The sequence below is a fragment of the Capricornis sumatraensis genome, chromosome 15, assembly GCF_032405125.1.
Source record: "Capricornis sumatraensis isolate serow.1 chromosome 15, serow.2, whole genome shotgun sequence".
Classification (NCBI taxonomy): domain Eukaryota; kingdom Metazoa; phylum Chordata; class Mammalia; order Artiodactyla; family Bovidae; genus Capricornis; species Capricornis sumatraensis.
The window spans coordinates 83,031,967-83,055,362 of NC_091083.1; the positions used below are offsets into that span (position 1 = coordinate 83,031,967).

At 46.5% G+C, this 23,396-nt stretch overlaps 1 protein-coding gene across 2 annotated transcripts in view; it reads right to left on the reverse strand.

Annotated features, from left to right (window-relative positions):
* Positions 1-20,453: 20,453 nt before the first annotated feature.
* Positions 20,454-23,396, reverse strand: part of ZFP64 (ZFP64 zinc finger protein) — a 73,930-nt gene continuing 70,987 nt past the window's right edge. For both annotated transcript variants that reach the window (XM_068987169.1, XM_068987171.1), the window contains one exon: positions 20,454-21,384. In XM_068987169.1, coding sequence (XP_068843270.1) covers positions 20,693-21,384 — 692 coding nt within the window. In that variant the 3' untranslated portion in view covers positions 20,454-20,692. The remainder of the gene's footprint in view (positions 21,385-23,396) is intronic.

The window sequence follows — 23,396 nt, forward strand, 5'->3', positions numbered from 1 at the left end:
CACTCAGAAGAGAGAGAGCTGACAGGGCGCAGGGTCCCTCACTCAGAAGAGAGAGAGCTGAGAGGGAGCAGGGTCCCTCACTCAGAGGAGAGAGAGCTGACAGGGTGCAGGGTCCCCTCACTCAGAGGAGAGAGAGCTGACAGGGTGCAGGGTCCCTCACTCAGAGGGGAGAGAGCTGACAGGGAGCAGGGTCCCTCACTCAGAAGAGAGAGAGCTGAGAGGGAGCAGGGTCCCTCACTCAGAGGGGAGAGAGCTGACAGGGCACAGGGTCCCCTCACTCAGAAAGAGAGCTGACAGGGCGCAGGGTCCCCTCACTCAGAGGAGAGAGAGCTGAGAGGGCGCAGGGTCCCATCACACAGAAGAGAGAGCTGAGAGGGCGCAGGGTCCCCTCACGAAGAGAAGAGAGAGCTGGGAGGGCGCAGGGTCCCCTCACTCAGAAGAGAGAGAGCTGAGAGGGCGCAGGGTCCCATCACACAGAAGAGAGAGAGCTGAGAGGGCGCAGGGTCCCATCACACAGAAGAGAGAGCTGAGAGGGCGCAGGGTCCCCTCACTCAGAGGGGAGAGAGCTGAGAGGGTGCAGGGTCCCATCACTCAGAGGAGAGAGAGCTGAGAGGGCGCAGGGTCCCTCACTCAGAGGAGAGAGAGAGCTGACAGGGCGCAGGGTCCCCTCATGCAGAGAAGAGAGAGCTGAGAGGGCGCAGGGTCCCCTCACTCAGAGGGGAGAGAGCTGAGAGGGTGCAGGGTCCCATCACTCAGAGGAGAGAGAACTGACAGGGCGCAGGGTCCCCTCACTCAGAGGAGAGAGAGCTGACAGGGCGCAGGGTCCCATCACACAGAAGAGAGAGAGCTGACAGGGCGCAGGGTCCCCTCATGCAGAGAAGAGAGAGCTGAGAGGGCGCAGGGTCCCCTCACTCAGAGGGGAGAGAGCTGACAGGGCGCAGGGTCCCCTCACTCAGAAGAGAGAGAGCTGAGAGGGAGCAGGGTCCCTCACTCAGAGGGGAGAGAGCTGACAGGGCGCAGGGTCCCTCACTCAGAGGGGAGAGAGCTGAGAGGGCGCAGGGTCCCCTCAGAGGGGAGAGAGCTGACAGGGCGCAGGGTCCCCTCACTCAGAAAGAGAGCTGACAGGGCGCAGGGTCAACACACTCAGAGGAGAGAGAGCTGAGAGGGCGCAGGGTCCCCACACGCAGAGTGGCTGTTCCAAAAGCAGAGTTCCTGTCCTTGTTTTTGTTGCCTGCCCCACAGAAATACGAAAAGTCTAGACACTGAAAGGACATCAGAACACACTCAATAAAAGGAAAAGTTTGCTATGTAATTCTACCTGATCTCTATGATTATCTAGTATTTACCATGCACAGTAAAGTGTTTTTTAAAAATATTTTTGGGGTGCCAGGTCTTATTTGCAGCACGTGGGGTGCAGTTCCCCCATCAGGGATTGAACCTGTGCCCCCTGCAGTGGCAGCACTGTCTTAGCCACTGGACCACTAGGGAAGTCCCCACAGTAAGGGTTTTTTAAAATATATGAGGTTTTGTTTGTTTGTTTGGCCACAGGCAGCAGGCGGGATCTTAGTTCCTCAACAAAGGATCTAACCCACACCATCTGCAGTGGAAGAGTGAAGTCTTAATCCCTGGATCGCCAGGGAAATCCCTAAAATGTGTGAGGCTCATCCCGGATCCATCTAACAAATATATACTGAACACTGACTATGTTCCAGGTACTATTTTAGGGACTAGCTGTAAGGAATAAATGGTAGAGTTCTAACTTCTGCCCTCTGACTTTATAGGGATATAGAAAGCAGACCAACAATCAATCAACATAGCATACAAAGTAAGTACCATGTTTGTCAGTTGTGGGGTTCAGTTCAGTCGCTCAGCCTTGTCTGACTCTTTGTGACCCCATGAACTGCAGCACGCCAGGCCTCCCTGTCCATCACCAACTCCCGGAGTTCACTCAGACTCACGTCCATCGAGTCAGTGATGCCATCCAGCCATCTCATCCTCTGTCGTCCCCTTCTCCTCCTGCCCCCAATCCCTCCCAGCATCAGAGTCTTTTCCAATGAGTCAACTCTTCACATGAGGTGGCCAAAGTACTGGAGTTTCAGCTTTAGCATCATTCCTTCCAAAGAAATCCCAGGGCTGATCTCCTTCAGAATGGACTGGTTGGATCTCCTTGCAGTCCAAGGGACTCTCAAGAGTCTTCTCCAACACCACAGTTCAAAAGCAGCAATTCTTTGGCGCTCAGCCTTTTTCACAGACCAACTCTCACATCCACACATGACCACAGGAAAAACCATAGCCTTGACTAGATGGACCTTAGTCGGCAAAGTAATGTCTCTGCTTTTGAATATGCTATCTAGGTTGGTCATAACTTCTCTTCCAAGGAGTAAACGTCTTTTAATTTCATGGCTGCAGTCACCATCTGCAGTGATTTTGGAGCCCCCCAAAATAAAGGAGGAGCAGTGGCTGCACGGGCACAGGAGGGCCTAGAGGAGCCATCCCACGTTGAAGGTCAGTAAGGGTGGCGGTAAGGAGATACCCCTCGTCCAAGGTAAGGAGCAGTGGCTGTGCTTTGCTGGAGCAGCCGTGAAGAGATACCCCATGCCCAAGGCAAGAGAAATCCAAGTAAGATGGTAGGTGTTGCAAGAGAGCATCAGAGGGCAGACACACTGAAGCCATATTCACAGAAAACTAGTCAATCTAATCACACTGGGACCACAGCCTTGCCTAACTCAATGAAACCAAGCCATGCCCGCGGGGCAACTCAAAACGGGCGGGTCATGGTGGAGAGGTCTGACAGAATGTGGTCCACTGGAGAAGGGAATGGCAAACCACTTCAGTATTCTTGCCTTGAGAACCCCATGAACAGTATGAAAAGGCAAAATGATAGGATACTGAAAGAGGAACTCCCCAGGTCCAACATGCTACTGGAGATCAGTGGAGAAATAACTCCAGAAAGAATGAAGGGATGGAGCCAAAGAAAAAACAACACCCAGTTGTGGATGTGACTGGTGAGAGAAGCAAGGTCCAATGCTATAAAGAGCAATATTGCATAGGAACCTGGAATGTCAGGTCCATGAATCAAGGCAAATTGGAAGTGGTCAAACAAGAGATGGCAAGAGTGAACGTCGACATTCTAGGAATCAGCGAACTAAAATGGACTGGAATGGGTGAATTTAACTCAGATGACCATTACATATACTACTGCGGGCAGGAATCCCTCAGAAGAAATGGAGTAGCCATCATGGTCAACAAGAGAGTCTGAAATGCAGTACTTGGATGCAATCTCAAAAATGACAGAATGATCTCTGTTCGTCTCCAAGGCAAACCATTCAATATCACAGTTATCCAAGCCTATGCCCCAACCAGTTGTGGGGTTAGATCCTCTTAATGACTATCTGAGCACTTCTGCGTGTAAATCCTGGAAATATGACAAGGAACAAAATAGCTCCTTAGCTTTGAGATAAGACAGATTCTAGTCGAAGGGGAGGCAATTTTAAATGGAGGGGTCAGGGAAGGCCTTTCCAAGAAAGTACCCTTTGATCTGGGATCTGCTGCTGCTGCTGCTGCTAAGTCGCTTCAGTCGTGTCCGACTCTGTGCGACCCCAGAGACGGTAGCCTACCAGGCTCGGCCGTCCCTGGGATCTCCAAGCAAGAACACTGGAGTGGGTTGCCATTTCCTTCTCCAATGCATAAAAATGAAAAGTGAAAGTGAAGTCACTTAGTCGTGTCCGACTCTTAGCGACCCCATGGACTGCAGCCTACCAGGCTCCTCCATCCATGGTGTTCTCCAGGCAAGAGTACTGGAGTGGGCTACCATTGCCTTCTGGGATCTAAAAGATAAGGAAGAGGGAAGAAGGTAGAAAAAGCGTTCCAAGCAAATGGGGTAGCATGTGCAAAGGTCCTGAGGTAGAAAAGAGACCAGTAGTTTTGAACAACTGAGAGAGGAGAACATAGTGAAGAGTGTGTAGTGAGCAAGGGAGGAATTTCAGTCCATGGAAACAGGAAAGCCACAGGGCTGATTGGTTGCTCTTTTGACATTTCCCAGAATCCCCTTCCCTGTGGTTTCAGGTTCTGCCAGGGTTGTGGGGGGCACCCTTAAGAGGCCTGGCAGACAGAAGAAGACAGGCTAGCCGGTGGGCAACTTTCTGGAGAATTTTGTGTAGATCAGCTGTGCAGCTGCCCACTGAGAGCTTTCTAAAGGTTCTCAGCAGTTTCTGGCAACCTTTAGGAAACTGTCTGACTCTGTGACACTCTGGACCACAGTGCACCAGGCTCCTCTGTCCATGGGACTTTCCAGGCACAAATGCTGCAGTGCGTCGTCATTTCCTCCTCGAGGGGATCTTCCTGACCCAGGCATCGAACTTGCACCTCCTGTGTCTCCTGCATTGCAGGCAGATTCTTTACCTGCTGAGCCATCAGGGAAGCCCTCCCTCTAGGGCAGTGGTTGACAGTCTATGGCTCTCAGGCCTAACCAGCCCACTACCTGTTTTTGTAAATAAAATTTTATTGGAACATAGTGACACTCATATACTTGCACATCGTCTGTGCCTGCTTTGGGGCTGCAACAGCAGATCTGAATGGCCTGCAAAACCTAGAACATTTTCATTCTGGTCCTTTTAAAAGAAGTTTGCCAATCCTGTGCTAAGATATGGCAGGTTGCAAGCATATCTTACAGATACACCCCTGTATCTGTATATGTCTATGAGTGATTTCAGTTATCTGGCCCTACCCTTGAACATCCAGCAAAAGGTTTTGTGCAAGGAAATGATGGGGTCCAGCTAATGTCTTTGGAGAAGGCAATGGCAACCCACTCCAGTACTCTTGCCTGGAAAATCCCATGGACAGAGGAACCTGGTAGGCTGAAATCCCTGGGGTCACGAAGACTGACACTCAGTCAGACACGACTTCACTGTTCACTTTCATGCGTTGGAGAAGGAAATGGCAACCCACTCCAGTGTTCTTGCCTGGAGAATCCCAGGAACAGCAGAGCCTGGTGGGCTGCCATCTATGGGGTCACACAGAGTTGGATACGACTGAAGTAACTTAGCAGCAGCAGCTAATGTCTTGGTTGTTCAGACAAAGTAGAAGAGCTTTATTGTTTTGCCAGGCAAAGGAGGCCATAGCAGGCTAATGCCCATTAGACTGTGTCCTGCCCTGGAGGGAGTAGTGAGGAGTTTTATAGAAATGGTTCATAGAGGGCATGATCGCTCGTGGACTTTCTTCTGATTGGTTGATGGTGAAGTAATGGGGAGTCAGCATCATCAACCTTCTGGTTCCAACTGGTCTTGGGGGTGGGGTCTATGTGCTTGTGGGCAGCATAAGTTAACATCCCCCACCTGGTAGGGGTTTCAGTACCTGTAAAACAGCTCAAAGGACATGGCTCAGAACATCAGCTACAGTCCTCGAGGAAGAACGAAAGGTCCTTGACCTTGTTTAATGGCTTGAGTATTACTCTTTTGTCTTCTAGCTAATGTTTTAAAATTCTATTTTTGCTACTGTTTGGAGGGGCTTGGAGGAAGGCAAGACTGGGGGGGGGGGTCCCATAAAGAGGCAGTTATCCAGATGAAATGTGGTGTCAACTTGTACCAGGGGCATGGTGGGAGGGATGAGGTGGGAAGACGCAAGATACAGTCTAGAGACAGCCTGGCAGCAATGGACACACTAGTGTGCAGATCAGGATTCAATACTCTTCTCCACTGAAAAGAACCAGAGCCCCTCTGAGAAACAGTCCATCTCAGAGCTGGGGCGGGAGATACTCAAGAGGCACCTGGAACATGTGATACCAGAAAGTAAGGACGTGCTTAAAAAGCCAGGGGACCATGCTGAAAGGACACAGGGGCCAAACTGAAAGGCCTCCCAGTGGCCAAACCTGGAGCGATTTGAACAAACTAAATAAGCAAAGAGAAGAACACACAGTGTGAGCCAATAAATACAAGGGGAGGTAGGACAGCGCCTCCTTACAGAAACTCCCACAGACACATGAGAAAAGAATGATAGAATTTGAAAATCGCCACGTGGCAAATGGGAGCATGGAATCTTAATCACTGGACCACCAAGGATGCCCCTCAGCTATTTTTTTTTAGATATGTATTTTATTTACTTGGCTGTGTTGGGACTTGGTTTCTTCTGTTTCAGCACATGGACTCTCTAGTTTGGCCCAGTAGTTGAAGCACACGTGGTTGCTCCATAGCAGCTGGGATCTTAGTTCCCTGACCAGGGACTGAACCCATGTCCTCTGCATTGCAAGCTGGATTCTGAACCACTGGACCACCAAGGACATCCTCTCTCTGCTATTCTTAAGCTACTTTTACAGCAATCCTGAATCTTTTCCCAAATAATTAAATGATACAGAAATGAAAGCACAAGAAGTAGCCCTTAAAATACTAGATAAGCTTCCTTCTTTCCTTCCTTTTAAATATGTAAAAATTTAAGGAATTGCTTCCTTCCATCTGCCCCCTTTGTCAATCGCAGCATTTTTTCCAATTTTTAGGTTGCCCTCAGTTACTGAAAATCTGGCGAAGCTCTGCATTTTTTTGGGGGGGGGTGCCCATCCCATCTCCTTTCCTTGATCACTGTTACGTTCAGCTTTCAAGAGTCACATTTAAATATAGGAGTAGAAACAGTCTGCGGAGAAAGCAATGGCACCCCACTCCAGTATTCTTGCCTGGAAAATCCAATGAAGGAGGAGCCTGGTGGGCTGCAGTCCATGGAGTCGCTAAGGGTTGGACACGACTGAGCAACTTCACGTTCACTTTTCCCTTTCATGCATTGGAGAAGGAAATGGCGACCCACTCCAGTGTTCTTGCCTGGAGAATCCCAGGGACAGGGGAGCCTGGTGGGCTGCCGTCTATGGGGTCGCACAGAGTCGGACACGACTGAAGTGACTTAGCAGCAGAAACAGTCTGTGAAGCTATTAGCAATGAAAGATAATCAATTGGAAATGGTCCCCTGCCTGGCAATTTTCAAGCAGTCATCACCAAAAAACCAATTATGCTGTCAGCTCTTGGTCATCATGAAAGTCCTTGTCCAGTTAGAAGTTACAGCATTTGCTGAGATCTAAGATTTATATACAAGTAGTATTTAATATTGATTAAACAAATAAAGGCACATCATATAAATTCCCAACATTCTTGAGCAAAGTCCAGATTTTTAATAATTCTTCCTTTTACTGGTTACAATAGGAATTAGGTGCTAAATGTGAAATTTCAAATGATTTTATTTCTATACGGTGTTCACAATGTTGCTGGATCAAGGGGTTGGTGGATTTGATATTTGCAAATTGATATCTGGTCATCAGGACACTTGTGATATTTTTTTGCCATTTAAAATTTAATCAGGGCTTCCCTGGTGATTATACAGTAAAGAATTTGCCTGCAATACAGGAGATATGGGTTCGACCCCTGGGTTGGGAAGATCCCCTGGAGAAGGAAATGGCAACCTACTCCAGGATTCTTGCCTGGAAAATACCATGGACAGAGGAGCCTGGCAGGCTACAGTCCATGGGGTCTCGGAGTCTGACATGACTGAGTGACTAACACTTTCACTTTCATCAGGACACTTCTGATTTTTTTTTGCTATTTAAAAATTTAATACACATCACTTAACTACACAAAAATATGATCATGGATGGATTTTTAAAAAAGTCCTCCACTAATGCCATTAAAAGTTACTAATGCAATAATGATAATCAGCTTATCTAAATTAGCACAGTACTTAACAAAATAATGCTCAATTTTGGAGAAGGGGAAAGCCAACTTGGCATTCCAGTATTACTGATGAGGATAAACTGGTACAATCTTTGTAGAAAGCAATTTGGCAACGTTCAGTAAAAGCCTTAAATATATTCATGACCTTTGACCTAGTAATTCAATTTTTGGGAATCTAACAGAAGAAAACCAGTCGATCCTAAAGAAATCAGTCCTGAATATTCATCAGAAGGACTGATGCTGAAGCCAAAGCTCCAATACTTTGGCCACCTGATGCAAAGAACTGACTCATTGGAAAAGACCCTGATGCTGGGAAAGATTGAAGGTGGAAGGAGAAGGGGACAACAGAGGATGAGATGGTTGGAAGGCATCACCAACACGATGGACATGAGTTTGAGTAGACTCCAGGAGTTGGCAATGGACAGGGAGGCCTGGCGTGCTGGAGTCCATGGGATCGCAGAGAGTCAGACACGACTGAGCGACTGAATGGAAGAAAATCCAATATATGGAAAGAGCTTTATGTATTATTTTTAATGAAAAGAAACCCAAATGTCCACCAAGGGAGTAATGGTAAGTAACATTTATATGTCATTTTGACAACATGGAAAAATGCTATGTTAGGTTACAAAGAGGGGAAAATAAAAATTTCAAATTGTGCAGACATTAATATATATTACACTTATTATATACAAAGTGTATATTATATACACATATATATACACATATATTATTACATATTAGTGTGTATAGTTACTATATTAATGATGTAAAAATGTACTAAGCAGACCAAAAGACTAAGAAAATAGAGCACCATGTTACCAACTGATGCCTATGGATTCGTAACTAAATTATAGGTAATAAACTGCTTCCCAGGTGGCGCTGGTTGTAAAGAATCTACTTGCCAAACACAGGAGACCCGAGATTGATCCCTGGGTTGAGATGTCCTGGAGGAGGCAACCCACTCCAGTATCCTTGCCTAGGAAATCCCATGGGCAGAGCAGCCGGGCAGGTGCCAAAGACTGAGCACACACACAAAGGTAATTTTACTTTTGTGTATCATTTTGTGTTTTCCAAATTTTCTATAAGCATGAATTTAATTTATATGATAAAAGTGATAGAATGTATTACAACAGTTTTAAATTAAAAAAAATTAGATCATTATTTTTTTTTGGTGTGAAATATCAATCACGCATTGGATTGTCCCCAGCACAGTATTCCCTGTTCTTCAGAGGTGTGGTCACGTTCTCTGAGAATATTTTGTTAAAGGGAAGCCCAAGACTGGAAAGTGAATTGCAGATGAAAAAAGAGCAGATCTACTTGGTAATTGGATTCTTTTTGGCAAAAAACAAGGTCAGTTGCTGAAATTACTGCTCTAATTAGGTAAATCCCTATTTTATCCTGAAGTTAGAATGCCAGAAAATAACAAACCCATGAAGGTGATGGATTTTTCCAGGCTCACATTTTGAAAGAAGTTCTGGCAATTCATAAGCGGCATTATAAATTACTTTTTAATTTAGTTATCCAAGTATTTTCCAGAAAATAAGATTAAAAAGTGTCCAAAGGTGGGTAGGAGGGTGGAGGAGACGGATGTGGAGGCAGAGTGTGTAAGACACAAGGGATGAAATGCTCACAGAATTTTTAAATTTCAAAGGATTTTACATTTTAAATCAGCGTGTATATTTATATTTAGAACATGGACACCAAAGTCAATAAACTGGCAAAGTGGATGAGAATCTGGCAAATAAAAGCTATTTTTTTCATTAATTTAATATTCACTTGCTGTAAAAAGCCCAACAGACTAGATTTTATTAGTCATAAAACCTCTTTCCCACGTCTGCTTCGCTTACAGAAGACAGCCACCATTCAAGTTATTTCATATCCTTTAAGACAATCTCTATTTAAAACACTAAGGGGGATTAAACTGCAACTTTTTTTTTTCACTTAATAAATGACCTTCAGCTACTTTCCTCTCAACACACACTGCACCTTTTTCACAAAGCGTTTTGGCTGCACTGGGTCTTTGCTGCCCAGGCTTTCTCTAGCTGTGGCTTCTCCTGGCGGTGGTTCCTCTCGCTGGGGAGCTTGGGCTCAGTAGTTTCGCCAACAGGCTTAGTTGCCCATGGCTTGTAACATCTGTCCAGACCAAGGATAGAACCCACATCCCCTGCATTGGCAGGCAGATTCTTAACCACTGGACCACCAGGAAGTTGTGTGTGTGTGTGTGTGTGTGTTTTTAAAGTAATGCGTGGTCACGACTGCCTGACAATATCATCATTTGACAGTCCCATTCTCAAGACATTTGGTTGTATCCTTCTAACTGCTCTCATGGACAACGCTGCTCTGAACAACTCTGTAAATACTCATTTGCTTCCTTAATTCCACAGGAGAAATTTCTGTAATTGCTGGGTCAAAGGGAACTCACATTTTAATATTTTGGTAGATATCACCCAACTGGTGCCCCCCCCAGCCCAATCTCTTCCTAGCAGGGCGTAAGAATTCTCTTTCCTCACTAACTGGCTATGGAGTTGAATTTTGTTTAAAATGAATAGGTGATTTCTATTCTATTGTGTTCACTTTATTATGTCCATTTCTTTTCCTTAAAAAAAAATGTTTTTATTTATCTGACTGCATCAGATCTCAGTTGCTGCACGCGAGACCTTTGACATTTGCTTTGGTACGTGGGCTTCACTTCCCTGACCAGGGATCGAACCTGGGTCCCCTGAATTGGAAGTGAGGAGTCTCAGCCCCTGGCTCACCAGGGAAGTCCCTTGTCCACTTATTTTCAAAGGAGAGGAGTTTTGTATTTGAACCAAACAGAAGAGCACGAGGACAAAGTCTGTGCAGGTTTGTTCTAATTCAAGTAGGTACATCGGGAGTTACTATTAACAAAGTAAACCCAATATGCAACATATATAATGCATTCTAAAGTCACACGTAATTGATTTGAGGATTAAGGAAACTCCTGGGTATTTGAGAATTGTTGGCAGCTCTTAATGGCTCATTAAAAAGTATAAATTCTAGTTAGCGAGTCTGATCTGGGGTTGGCACGTGCCAGGCACTGTTCTAGCTCTTTTACATAGACTAACTTACTTAGCTCTCAGGACAACTCTATGAGGTAGGTACTATAATTATGTCTATTTTATAGATTTTGAAAAATGAGGCATAGAGGGTCTTAACTAATATGACAAGGTCACGCAGCTAATAAAATGACAGACCCAGAATTCAAACCAGACACTAGGACTGCAGCCTCTGGCCTCTTAACCACTATTCTCTATTCAAAGTTCATCTTCAGGAAATAAGGATGCATTCCACAGTCCTCTGCAAAGCTTTTTATCATAGCACTGACAATGGAAACTTCCTTACCTGCCTTTGGGTGGAGATGTCCCAACCGCCAAGGTGTTGCAATGGCTGAAGCACGGGTTAATTTCTTTAGGCTTACAGCAACAGAAAAGTATTATTTCAGAGGTTTGGAGGCCAGAAGTCCAAACTCAAGGTGCTGGTGGAGCCATGCTCCCTGAAGGCTCTAGGGGAACATTCCTCCTTGCTTCTTTTAGTTTCTAGCAGCTCCTGGCAGTACAGGCTAATTTTTATTTTGCTTTTCTCCATTTCCTCCAGTGACCACATATTGCTTTTGTACTAAGAGAACCCCAGTGACAGTTCTTAAGAATAGAACACTTTCAATACCAGAAAGTGGCTCATCTTTCAAATGTCTCATTCAAGCCCTGTACCAACAGCCACTTGGCATCAGGTTTCATTTCATAAAATCACACAGACACCATGACCCGCTGATGTCCACTCACTCTGCCTGCAAGAGTTCAGTGTGGAACATGGGGCCAGCATCACCTGCGACGGAGAGTTGCTGCAGGCGGTCAAGACCTTTGAGAGGTTCGGAGCGCATCTGGCCCGGGCAGCTGCTATAATCATGACTTTTGCAGCCAAAAGACAGCCATGGTGCATCATTTATTTATTGCCACTTCCTGCAGCTTTTAGGATCTTAGTTCCACAACCAGGTATTGAACCCGGGCCCCCAGCAGTGAAAGCATGAAGTCCTAATGATTGGACCAACAGGAAACTCCTGAAGACAAAATTTTAAACCAAAGAATTCATAGACACAGCTAATGGTGACTGCCTATTGAAAGGGAAAATGAGGGGCTGTGATGGGAAAGAGACTTTTCACTGTACATCCCCTGGTATTGCTTGATTAGAAAAACTATGTATAGATTATTATTTTAAAATAAAACATTTTAGGACTGCAGGACTTTACGGTGAGCTTTTTAATTAAGTGAACATTTCACAAATGTAAATTTACTTCTTATCAACATACTCAAACCACACTAGAATCTTTAATTCTAATAGCTAACAGCTAAGGCTTTCGTATTTGAACTGTAATATAAAACCAATATTTGGGGACAACCCATGTCAGAAAAAAATCCTACTCAAGCATTCCATTCATGTCAAAAACAATCTCAGAAATAGGAGAGCAGGTTCAAATTATGCATCATATTTTCATAAGCTGTTCTCACTGGCAGGGGTGGTAAACCACAGCCTGGGCTAGTGGCTGCTAAATCCAGCCAACTACCTGTTAGTTTTTTGAATTAAAATTTGTACTGAGATCATTGAAGATCCATGTATAGTTGTAAAGGTTACAGTGAGAGATCCCTATGTACTCTGCCCAGTGTTTCTCACAGTAACCCATGAGCTGCTTTTGTACAACCCACGAGCTGAGAGCAGTTTTTAGATTTTTAAATGGTTGAAAAATTTAAAAATATTTTGTGATGTGCAATTGCATGCAATCCAAATTTTGGTGTCTGTAAAGCGTTCCAGGGACACAATGACACACATTTCTTTAAGTACCATCCCTGGCTGCTTTTGTGTTTTCAGGCCAGAGCTGAGCAGTTGCAAGAGACTGTACAGCCTGCAAAACCTAAAATATTTCCTACCAGCTTTATAGAAAAAGTCTGCCAGCCTCTGGGCTGGAGACGAGGCTGGAGTCAGGAGAGAAATGAGTATCTGGAATAAAGATTTTTCTTTTAAAGACAAAACATTTCCAAATGACATCTGCACCATTGACTCCCTCAGGTCTTGCTGTTAGAAACGTCTTCTTGCAACAAGGGACAAATGGACAACCGACAAAGAGGCGGAGATAACCAGTTCCTCTCCAAATCCAGAGATGTTTATGCATTTGGAAAGAATTACACACAGGACATGAATTTCTTTTAAATCCAAAGGGATCATTTATCAAAACTACAAAAAAAAAAAAAAAGTGAAGGTAGATTGTTGCAGATGGACAAGTGACCACCAATACAGCTGAGATAATACTTTTCCTCCTAGGATGCCTAAGATGAGTGAGTACAGACGACCCTGGGCTGAATACTAGAATCATCCGCTGTTGTTACTCACGTGTTATGCTCCCAGCCTTAGGTCAAAAGCCTTCCGTGTTTGGCTGAAGCCAGTCTGCTGTGACCTTGCAAGAAACAGGTGGTACAGCAAGAGAGCACTTGGGAATTTCAGAATTGCTTGATGAACATACAGTGTCTGTTTTCTATAAGCCAACGTCCCTCAAACTAACAGGTGAGGATTGAGCCATCTTAAGAAGAGCTTGTTGGAAAAGGGCTGTACATAGGCACTACTACAAAGAGCCCTGTTTGATGAATCCCTTCTAACGCGCGGTTTTCTTTGGGGTGGGGTGAAGCAGGGGAAAATGTTTAAGCACGGATGCTGCTAGACCTAGTAATGATGGCAATAACTGCAAGTTCCAGTTTCACCCAGAAAATCAGACCCCAGAAATTCCATTAGCACAGAGGTCTTAACCAAGGGACCATGAGTAGAATTTTTAAGGTCCAGAGTTTTGCATGGGAAAGAAGATGAATCTTATTTCACTCATCTCTAACTGAAATTGAGTGCCTGTCAGTTTGGGATGTAGGTACGAGAACACAGAAGCGTTGACAGGACCAGTGACTGGGTCAACAAGAGAGACCGGCAATTTTCATATCGCTGGTGTCTCAGTGGTAAAGAATCTGCCTGCAATGTAGGAGATGTGGGTTCAATCCTGGGTCAGGAAGATCCCCTGGAGGAGGAAATGGCAACCCACTCCAGTATTCCTGCCTGGGCAATCTCATGGACAGAGGAGCCTGGCGGGCGACAGTCTGTGGAGTAGCCAAAAGGTGGGACACAACTACACTCACACGCTTCCTATCTTCCAAGTTTCATATAACATCCCGGTTGCTGTAACTATCTTGAAATACCATTTATGAGCATCTCTCCTTCAAAATAGGATTGCGGTTGATTGACCTTTGAACAACATAGGTTTGAAATGCACTGGGCCACATAAGTGGTCCACACAGATTTTTTTCAATAATAAATTATTATTATTAACCAACCTTGCAGTTGGTTGAATCCATGGAGGAATTGTGGACGTGGAAAGCCCAAGGCTGACTATAAATGATAGTTATGCTAGAGGTCTGCTGCTACCTTTAATACAATGCTAATTCAATGCACTTAAACCAAGAAATATTTTGATAACGATTTCAATAGTTTTCCTCTGCAAGCTTATACATTTTGCTTTATTTTCTTAAACATGATTCAGAGAGAGGATTCATAGACTTGGCTGGACTGGCAAAGGGACTCATGACTCCAGAAGCAATGAAGAAAACTGGCATTAGGTGTCTCGAGCAGGTGGTGTGAGGTAATAGAAGGAGTTCCACTCAGAGGACACGGATACAGGTTCTAATTCTGACCATGTGCTGGACTTGGATTCTTTACCTTCATTTTCTTCTCTATTAAAACAGAAGCGTCTCAAGGTGTGAGACATAAATGAGATCCTATCTAAGTGGCCTCTGAGAGTGGCTGAGGGTGGGCTCTGGGGGCCTGACACACTGCTGGGAGTTCAAGTGTAGTTATCATCAAGATCAGTATCGAAGCAAAATTTGCTCAACCATTTTGTAACCTGCCTGAGCTGGGGGAATGTAACATCAGTCATTCCTGCAATACTTACCCGAAGCACGTGGACACATAGCCTAGGGACATTTTCCAATTATCCAATAATACCCACATTCAAAATACTTTCCAAGCCAACTACAGACCTCACCGTTCTTGCAAAAGATCATGTCCTTTTCCGGCCTCGACACTTAGAACTCAAGTGGCTCCCTCCCCAGTTCCCCCACTTCTGCCAGTGGACGACAGCCCCGCCTAAGCTGCAAATAACTCACAAGCACAGGAGTCTGGCACACGTGGGCTTGCCTTTCCTGTACCAGATGCACTGAGCAGGTTTAACTTCTCCGAAAATCAGCTTTGTTCGTAACAACAAATGCAAATGGCATTCATGGTAACAGCTGAATGGAACTGTGTGGGAAAATTCTAGACCATCATGATTCATGGTGCTTTTCCCCTCCTATCTGGAGCCCTGGCTGCCCGACTCCAGATAGGAGTATTGGTCACAAAGGTTGAGACCTTTTCTGTACCAGTAACGTACACTGGCTCCCTTCCTAGGCATCTTCCCTTTCCTCACAGGACTGGCTATGTAATTTGGGCTTAAATGCAAACTCAGGACCCCTGGTTCAAAAACTCAGAATTATAGAACAGCGTCAGCAGAGCGGGTACCCGAGTGTGGGGCCCGCCGGGACCATATAGGTGGCCAACATCCATGAAGACAGCCCTGCTTCTTCACTGGGGCAGCTGTTCCCACCTGGCTGTATGTTAGGATCACGTGCACAACCTTAGAAGGTACCAATGCCCACGGCCTCCCTGCAGAGGCAGATTCCAATTACCCAGGAGCTTCCCACATACTTCAGCCTGGAGCCAGTTGGACCCACCAGACCGGAGTGACAGAAAACCTTGGAAGGACGCCATGGGCCTATATCACAGAGAGCAGCAGAGGGAGCCCCAGTGAGGGCCTGATAAAACAGACATTCCTGAGTGGAATACCTTGGGTGTGCAAGGCCAGTGCGAGGTGTCTTGTAGCAAAGTCACCTCCAGCCTTCACGAGAACGCTGCATGACTGCTCAGGGGCAGAGGATACATGTGACCCAGCATCTCCTTCCAGGTTTTAACTCGGGAAAGCTACTCTAGTGCCATGATTTCCTAGCACCCTTTGAACGGCCATGGCGTATAACCAGCCAGGTAGCAGGGGATGGAAACAGAAGCTTATGTGCAACCTTCTGCAGTGCTAAGGGGAGGCCTCCTCCTACCCTGGCTGCAGCTTCAGTGGCCACCGTTTTGGACCACGTGTTGCAGATATGGGTTGGGGTGGGAAGGAAGACAGAAACCATGATGCCCAAAGTCATAAGGTCACAGTGCTAATTCTTGGTTATCCCCATGCCCCAGCTCCGACAAAATAAATGAGAAAAAGACACAGGTGAGCCGATTTTTGCTTTGCTGTTTTAAACCTGTTGACATTACCATTAAGCCAAATGCCTGAAATGGCCCATTTTACAGATAAGCGAAAGGCTTCCTGGGTGGCTTAGTGGGTCAAGACTCTGCACCACAGAAGACTAGGGTTTGATCCCTGGGTTGGGAAGACCCCCTGGAGAAGGGAATGGCTACCCACTCCAGTATCCTTGCCTGGGGAATCCGGTGGACAGAGGAGCCTGGTGGGCTATAGTCAATGGGGTTGCAAATAGCTGGACACGACTGAAGCGGCTGAGCGCTCCATGAACAGACAAGCAAACTGAGAATCCGAGGTGCAAACTCTGGCCGGATGCTCGCCACACAGCAATGCCGGAGCAGGGCCGTTTGGACCCCTTTCCTCCTCAACCCCAACGCCTTTTAACAAGACGGCTCCTTTCGGATGAGTCTGTCATCGCCCCACTCAGCTCAGATTATTACTCTAACAAAATATAAAGTTTAAAATTGGAGAGCCAGCCCAGTTCTCTGGTTAAAAATGTGGACTCCGGAGTTACTCTGCCTGAGGCTGAAACCCAACTCTGTGCTAGAAGTTCCGTCACCCTCATGCTTCAGTTTCTGCATCTGGACAAGAGGCAGGGACGAGGGTGAAGCGGTTGAGGCACACCCCTTCAGTGCAAACGGAAAGGGGTGCCCAAAATCTCACTGATCAAGGAAAGTATTTTAATGCAATTTTTCTAAAAACCAAACTTAACACAGAAAATCCACAATGAACAGAAACATCACAATCTTAAAGACAGGACCAAGTCCTGCCTCAATTCCCAGGCTAACTTCTAATAAAACTTAAAAGAACAACAAAAACAAAACCAACAAAGCAGCTGACCTGTAGGCCACAGTTTGCCAATTTAAAAACTAGATTGCTTTAAAACATGTGATTGCTGAGTTTTGAGTGCCCTAGGCCAGTGCCTTCCTCGTCTCAACCTAGCTCCAGCTCTGGATAGCAACTGACAGAAGGAGATGAGTCAACACAGGTCAAGTTCTTATCACAGTGCCTGGCTCAGAGTAAGGACTCACATCAACATCGCAGCAGGAATTGAGGCTCATTCTTTTTAAAAAATTAAACACAGGGACAAATGAATTCATGTTCCATTGTTTAGAAGGCAGCAGGAAGTCTTAAGCAGAGGAAAGCAAGAGGGTATCTCCTTGATTTTTTAATTCACTGGACATTTTATAGCTGCACTGAATAGACATCCAAAGGACTTAGCATTTCCCAGTCCCTAACCTCCCTGGTGGAAGGCAATGGCACCCCACTCCAGTACTCTTGCCTGGAAACTCCCATGGACGGAGGAGCCTGGTAGGCTGCAGTCCATGGGGTCGCTGAGAGTTGAACATGACTCAGTGACTTCACTTTCACTTTGCACTTTCATGCATTGGAGAAGGAAATGGCAACCCACTCCAGTGTTCTTGCCTGGAGAATCCTAGGGACGGGGGAGCCTGGTGGGCTGCCGTCTATGGAGTCGCACAGAGTCGGAAACAACTGAAGCGACGTAGCAACAGCAGCAGCAACCTCCCTGGTAGCTCAGCTGGTAAAGAATCTGCCTGCCATGTGGGACACCTGGGTTTGAAAGATCTACTGGAGAAGGGATAGGCTACCCATGCCAGTGTTCTTGGGCTTCCCTGGTGGCTCAGATGGTGAAGAATCTGCATGCAATGCGGGAGACCTGGATTCAATCCCTGGGTTGGAAGATCCCCTGGAGAAGGGAAAGGCTACCCACTCCAGTATTCTGGCCTGGAGAATTGCATGGACTGTATAGAGTTGGTTACGACTGAGCGACCTTCACTCATAACCTGGAACTTGGGCTTCCCAGGTGGTGCTAGTGGTAAAGAACTCGATCCCTGGGTTGGCAAGATCCCCTGGAGAAGGAAACAGCAACCCACTCCAGTATTCTTGCCTGGAGAATCCCATGGACAGAGAAGCCTGGTGGGCTACAGTCCATAGGGTTAGAAAGAGTTGGACATGACTAAAGCAACTTAGCACACATGTACACAACCTGGAATTTAACCTATCTCTGCAAGGAGATCAAACCAGTCCATCCTCAAGGAAATCAGTCCTGAATATTCATTGGAAGGACTGATGCTGAAGCTGCAATACTTCGGCCACCTGATGCAAAGAACTGACTCATTTGAAAAGACCCTGATGCTGGGAAAGATTGAAGGCAGGAGAAGGATACGACAGAGGATAAGATGGTTGGATGGCATCACCGACTTGACTGACATGAGTTTGACCAGATTCTGGGAGTTGGTGATGAACAGGAAAGCCTGGCATGCTGCAGTCCATGGGGTCGCGAAGAGTCAGACACAACCAAATGACTGAACTGAACCTGTCTCTTGCATGAAACTGTACCGGCTAAAGGGACCCCAGGAAACCTGGCATTCTTTGTGTTTGTCCTGTGTTTTGACATATCAATTACCTTGTTGCTTGCACTCAACAGCCCAGGTCAGGAATCAGCAAAGGACAGCCCTCCAAATCATGGCCTGCTTTTTGTAAACAAAGTTTTACTGGCACATGGCTATATCCATTCACTTACCTGTTATCTTCAGCTGCTTCAATGACAATGGCAGAGTTGAGTGATTGTGCTACGGAGGTGAACAGAGTTGAATAGAGACCGAGGCTAGCAAAGTCCAAGATATTTCCTGTATGGCCCTTTACTGAAAAAATTCACCAGCCCCTGGTCCATGTAATGTCAAACTGCAAACGTTCATTAATCAGCGTCTCCTTTGCGATCCATGTGCACCTTGCAAAACAGAGCTGGGTGCAGAAACCAATTCAGGGCCTCTTAACTACTGTGGCTGTTTCCAGTTTCATTTGGTGATAGCTGTATATTTTAAGTCTCATCCTCATTTCATAAAGTTTTGTTGGAACCCAGACAGTCTGGCTGCTTTTGTGAAGAGAGTTTAGTTACGGAAGAGCTCTTACGGCTTCATAAAGCCTCAAATACTTACTATCTGGTTCCAAGCTTTTTGCTAATCTCCACTCTACTGGGGATCCAAATTTGCTAGGTGATACCAGTGTGGATCCAAGACCCTTGATGCCCATACAGCTGTGAAAAAAAAAGCCTTCTAAAGAGGCTGATATTGTCCCTGTTTCTCTGAAGAGCTATGACACCAGAAGTACAAGGAACGTTTATATGATTTCAATCTATGGGCTCCCACTTGAAACGTCAACAGCCCCTCTGTTACCAGAACAGAGACATAGATAAGACTCATGACAAACAGCAAAAAGTGACAATAGAATCTGTACAATGCACCAGCAACCAGGAATGAAACACTTCTGAACAACCAAAGATAGCTCTAAAACAAAAAAGGATTAATTCTCTCTGACATCATTTCTGTCTTTTCTTCTTAACAGTCGTTATCGCTTGCCTTGAGCCAAATGGAATCAGATGTGTTCAAAGTAACCTTCTAAAATAAGCTCTGTGTCTTTATTTCATAAGTGAAATAGTCACTTTTACAATCTATTGAAATTTTGTTTTCACATCCCTGTTCCTAGTTTATAAAAAACAACGGATCTATTCAGTGTTTCAAAGGCCCAGATATTTAGTTTGATGAGAGCACACAAGAATCTGTATTAAACAAAGACTGTATCTGAAGAAAAGAAGAAAGAAACTTTGGACAAATTATATATCTGCTGGCATTCCAAGACCTCTTAAGTTTCAGTCAAGTTAAATGTCCATTTACAAGAGGCTTGGGATTTCCCTTATTTGTTGGTTCAGCAAACACCAAGTGCTTACTATGATAAAAGACACTAGTCCCAGGCTTTTCCACGCATCGCCATGTACCACAACGAAGCCCAGGACCCACGGGGCCCCTGCTCTCTTTTGATGAACACAGATACACAAATCTTGAATTTCACAACAGTTACTGGCTGAGCTAGTGTTAGCTTAATCTCTGGCGCCACCTACAGGTCAAACTGCACTTTGCTTCACTTTGGCACGAAGACGCTCAGAAATCCTAGGTGCGTTTACACTGAAATTACCACCGGGTGGAGGGCACTGGGGAACCCCACACTGCGTAGACCACAAAAATGGAGTGTCCCGTTGACACCATTCTACAGACGAGCTTGCCTTTTTATTATAAGACAACAGATAAAAGAAACCACACAGAAAACATATAAGGCGGATACTCTTAGAAACCACCACCCAGGGTAAGAAGTGGAACTCTCCCAGCCACCGGACCCTCCACATACTCCGACATCCCCTTAACCTGCTCTACGGATCAGTGTAGTGTTAGTTTCCCACGTGGTCTAATTCGTCTGTTTCATAATCCCATCAGGGGCGGATCAGTTCTAGAACTGGAATCCATCGTGAAGGAAGTATCCCTATCGGATAGAGCAGTGCTCAGTGGACCGAGGAAACCTGCTTAGACGATGCTTGGAGGGAAGACAGATACAAGGGGTGAGGTTGGGGGAGGTGTCTCCCCAGGGCTGCCTCGGCGCCTGCCCTCACCCCACGGTGACCGCAGCCGTGGCATCTGCAGGCCTCAGGGTGGAAGCAGGCGTCCCCGGAGCGGGCGAGTCCAGCCTGGCTTGAGGGCTGGGCAGCGGCGTTGCGTCCGGAGATGCGGCCGGCTGACCACCCTCTCTGGGGCAGCTAGAGGCACTGGCTGGATTCCAGGGGCGCCTCGAGCTGCCCGACGGAGACCAGCGCGCCCAGCTGCCCGGGGGCGCCGCTCTCGGGCGGGAAGGTGACCAGGCCCGAGCTCTGGTTCTCAGCGTGGTCGCTGTGCTGCCTCCGGTGGCACCGCAGAGAGTCGTCCCTGACGAAGGCCGCCCCGCACGTCTCGCAGCGGAAGGCCCTGTGCGTCACGATCTTGGCCACGGGCGGCCCTTCCCGGCCCGGCGGGGCTCGGTTCTCCGTTCGGGCCTCGTCCCGGTGCGCCTTGTCGATGTGCTTGGCCAGGCTGCTGGGCCGCTTGGTGTCGAAGCTGCAGAAGTCGCACTTGAAGGGCCTGTCGGGGCAGTGCACGCGGCTGTGCACGCGCAGGGCGGCCGCGCTGGAACACGAGTAGCTGCACTCGGGGCACTTCTCGGGGTGCTCGGCCTGGTGCAGCCGGCTGTGCTCCAGCAGGTCGGCCCGGTCCCGGCCCTGGAAGGCGCAGTGCAGGCACTTGAAGGTGTGCTTGATGCGGATGTGCGACTTGAGGTTCGCCTTCATGGTGCAGCGCACGTCGCAGAACTCGCACTTGAAAGGCTTCTCCCCCGAGTGCACGATCATGTGCCTTTTCAAGTCCGAGCTGATTTTGAACTTGGCGCTACAGAGCCAGCACTGGAAGGGGGTGTCCCCTGGCAATGGGAAGGTGCGTTTCCATTAGAGCAGGCAGGCAACACAGAACTCCCCCCAAACATGCGTTCAGAATGGCTGGTGGCAGACAGCCAGGTCTTTAAAACTCCAGTTCCTTGCCACCTCCTACCACCACCACTTGGGAACACTGTGTATTAACTCAGGGCAATCCCACGTGTGAGTACTACCCCCACTTTAACAGATGGGGTAACTGAGGCTCAGAGAGGTCACATTATTCGACCACGGCCAAACAGCATCATGGCATCCACATCCACCCTCTCCATGACACTTCAGGTTCAGATCTAAACTCACTTGACATCCCAGATTTGGACACAGAAGGAAGATGTGTGGTTATGTGATACAAAACTGTTTCTAATCAAGATTTATAAACATGCTCACTTTGGTGTTTGGACTTCCCCTGTGGCTCACACAGTAAAGAATCTGCCTGCAACGTGGGAGACCTGGGTTCGACCCCTGGGGTTGGGAAGATCCCCTGGAGAAGGGAATGGCAACCCACTCCAGTATTCTTGCCAAGAGAATTCCATAGACAGACGAGCCTGGCAGGGCTACAGTCCATGGGGTTGCAAAGAGTTGGACACGACTGAGCAAATAACACTTTTTACTTCTCACTTTGTCTTTAAGTTGTATTATTACATCAGTTAACTGGCTTGTATCAAGGTTTTGCAGCTTCACACTGACAGACTGAATTTTATTTATGAAATTAACCCGTGAATATGGCAGCAGGAGCAGAAGACAAACCTTGAAATGCCATAGCCTCCTCTGTACTTCCTGGAGGGACGGCTTAGGAGATTAGTTCTTTGCAGGCTGTTACTAACATCCCTGTCAGTTGATTACAGGCAAAGATGAGATTGCTACATATCCTACACAACCATCCTTTCCCCAAACTTCTCCTGTGTTCTGTTGGTTTTGATTTTGACTCATCTAGCATCACTCTCTAAAACGAGTAGTAGCTTCAATGTTTAGTTCATCAGCTTGAGAGGTTTAAGATGCCTTTCTCTTTGCCACACTACCTCTCCTTGCTTGAGAAACGGCTTTATTTCACTTGATTTTCTCACTTCTCTTTTCTTCCTGACCTTTTCAGAAACCAGACTTCTATATTCTGATTGTCAGTTCTGCAGCTTTTTCCATGCTCTCTGAAAAGTTAGACCTTATAGCCAGCAACCCCAGTTCCAATTCACACTGCTCTGTTCTGACTACTGTTTCTAACAGAGCTCTTGGATGCAACATTCCTGTCAGTAGGTTGATACCAATGAGAACTGAAAAACTCTGGTAAGTTATGCAAGTACTCTGTTATCTCCAGGATTTTTGTTAGACTTGGCACATTCATACCACTTATTTCCTGCAGATGACTCACAGTCCACAGATGACACTTCACAGTTAGGAAGAGGAGATCGGTTTAAGGACGAGACATTAGGTGGGTTTTACCTATTACTCGACAGTTTGGGCCATCATGCCAAGAGGCTTCAGCTGCTCCTCTGACCTCTGCAGCCTCTATCAGTTCCAAGTTCAGAACACCCAAGGCAGTCAGATGCGAGCTGCAAAGATTAGCTCCCAGCTCTTTGGCTGCCTCCCACTTGTCTGCTGGGACACAGGTTTCTTGACTCAATTTTGGATGTCCGTATATGCCGGTCTGCTTGCCACTTGCCATGAATTCACTGGAAATTCTAATTTTCTGACTCTCCTTATGGGCTTCCCAATCCCCCTTTTTCTGCACCGTGATGGGTTGGTTGGTTCTATCTCCTTATTTCAACAGGGTCTCACACAGGGAGGGAAAAGCTTTTCTGCAAAGCCTAATTTCTAGACGTTTGTGATTACTTTCAGGTAAATTTGGTACGTTTCTTTTTTTATTGGAGTATAATTGCTTCACAATGTCATGTACAACAGAGTGCATCAGCTGTATGAACACATATATCCCCCCCTCTTCAGCCTCCATCCCACCCTGCTCTTCCCACCCCTCCAGGCCAACACAGAGCACCAGCTGAGCACCTTGTGC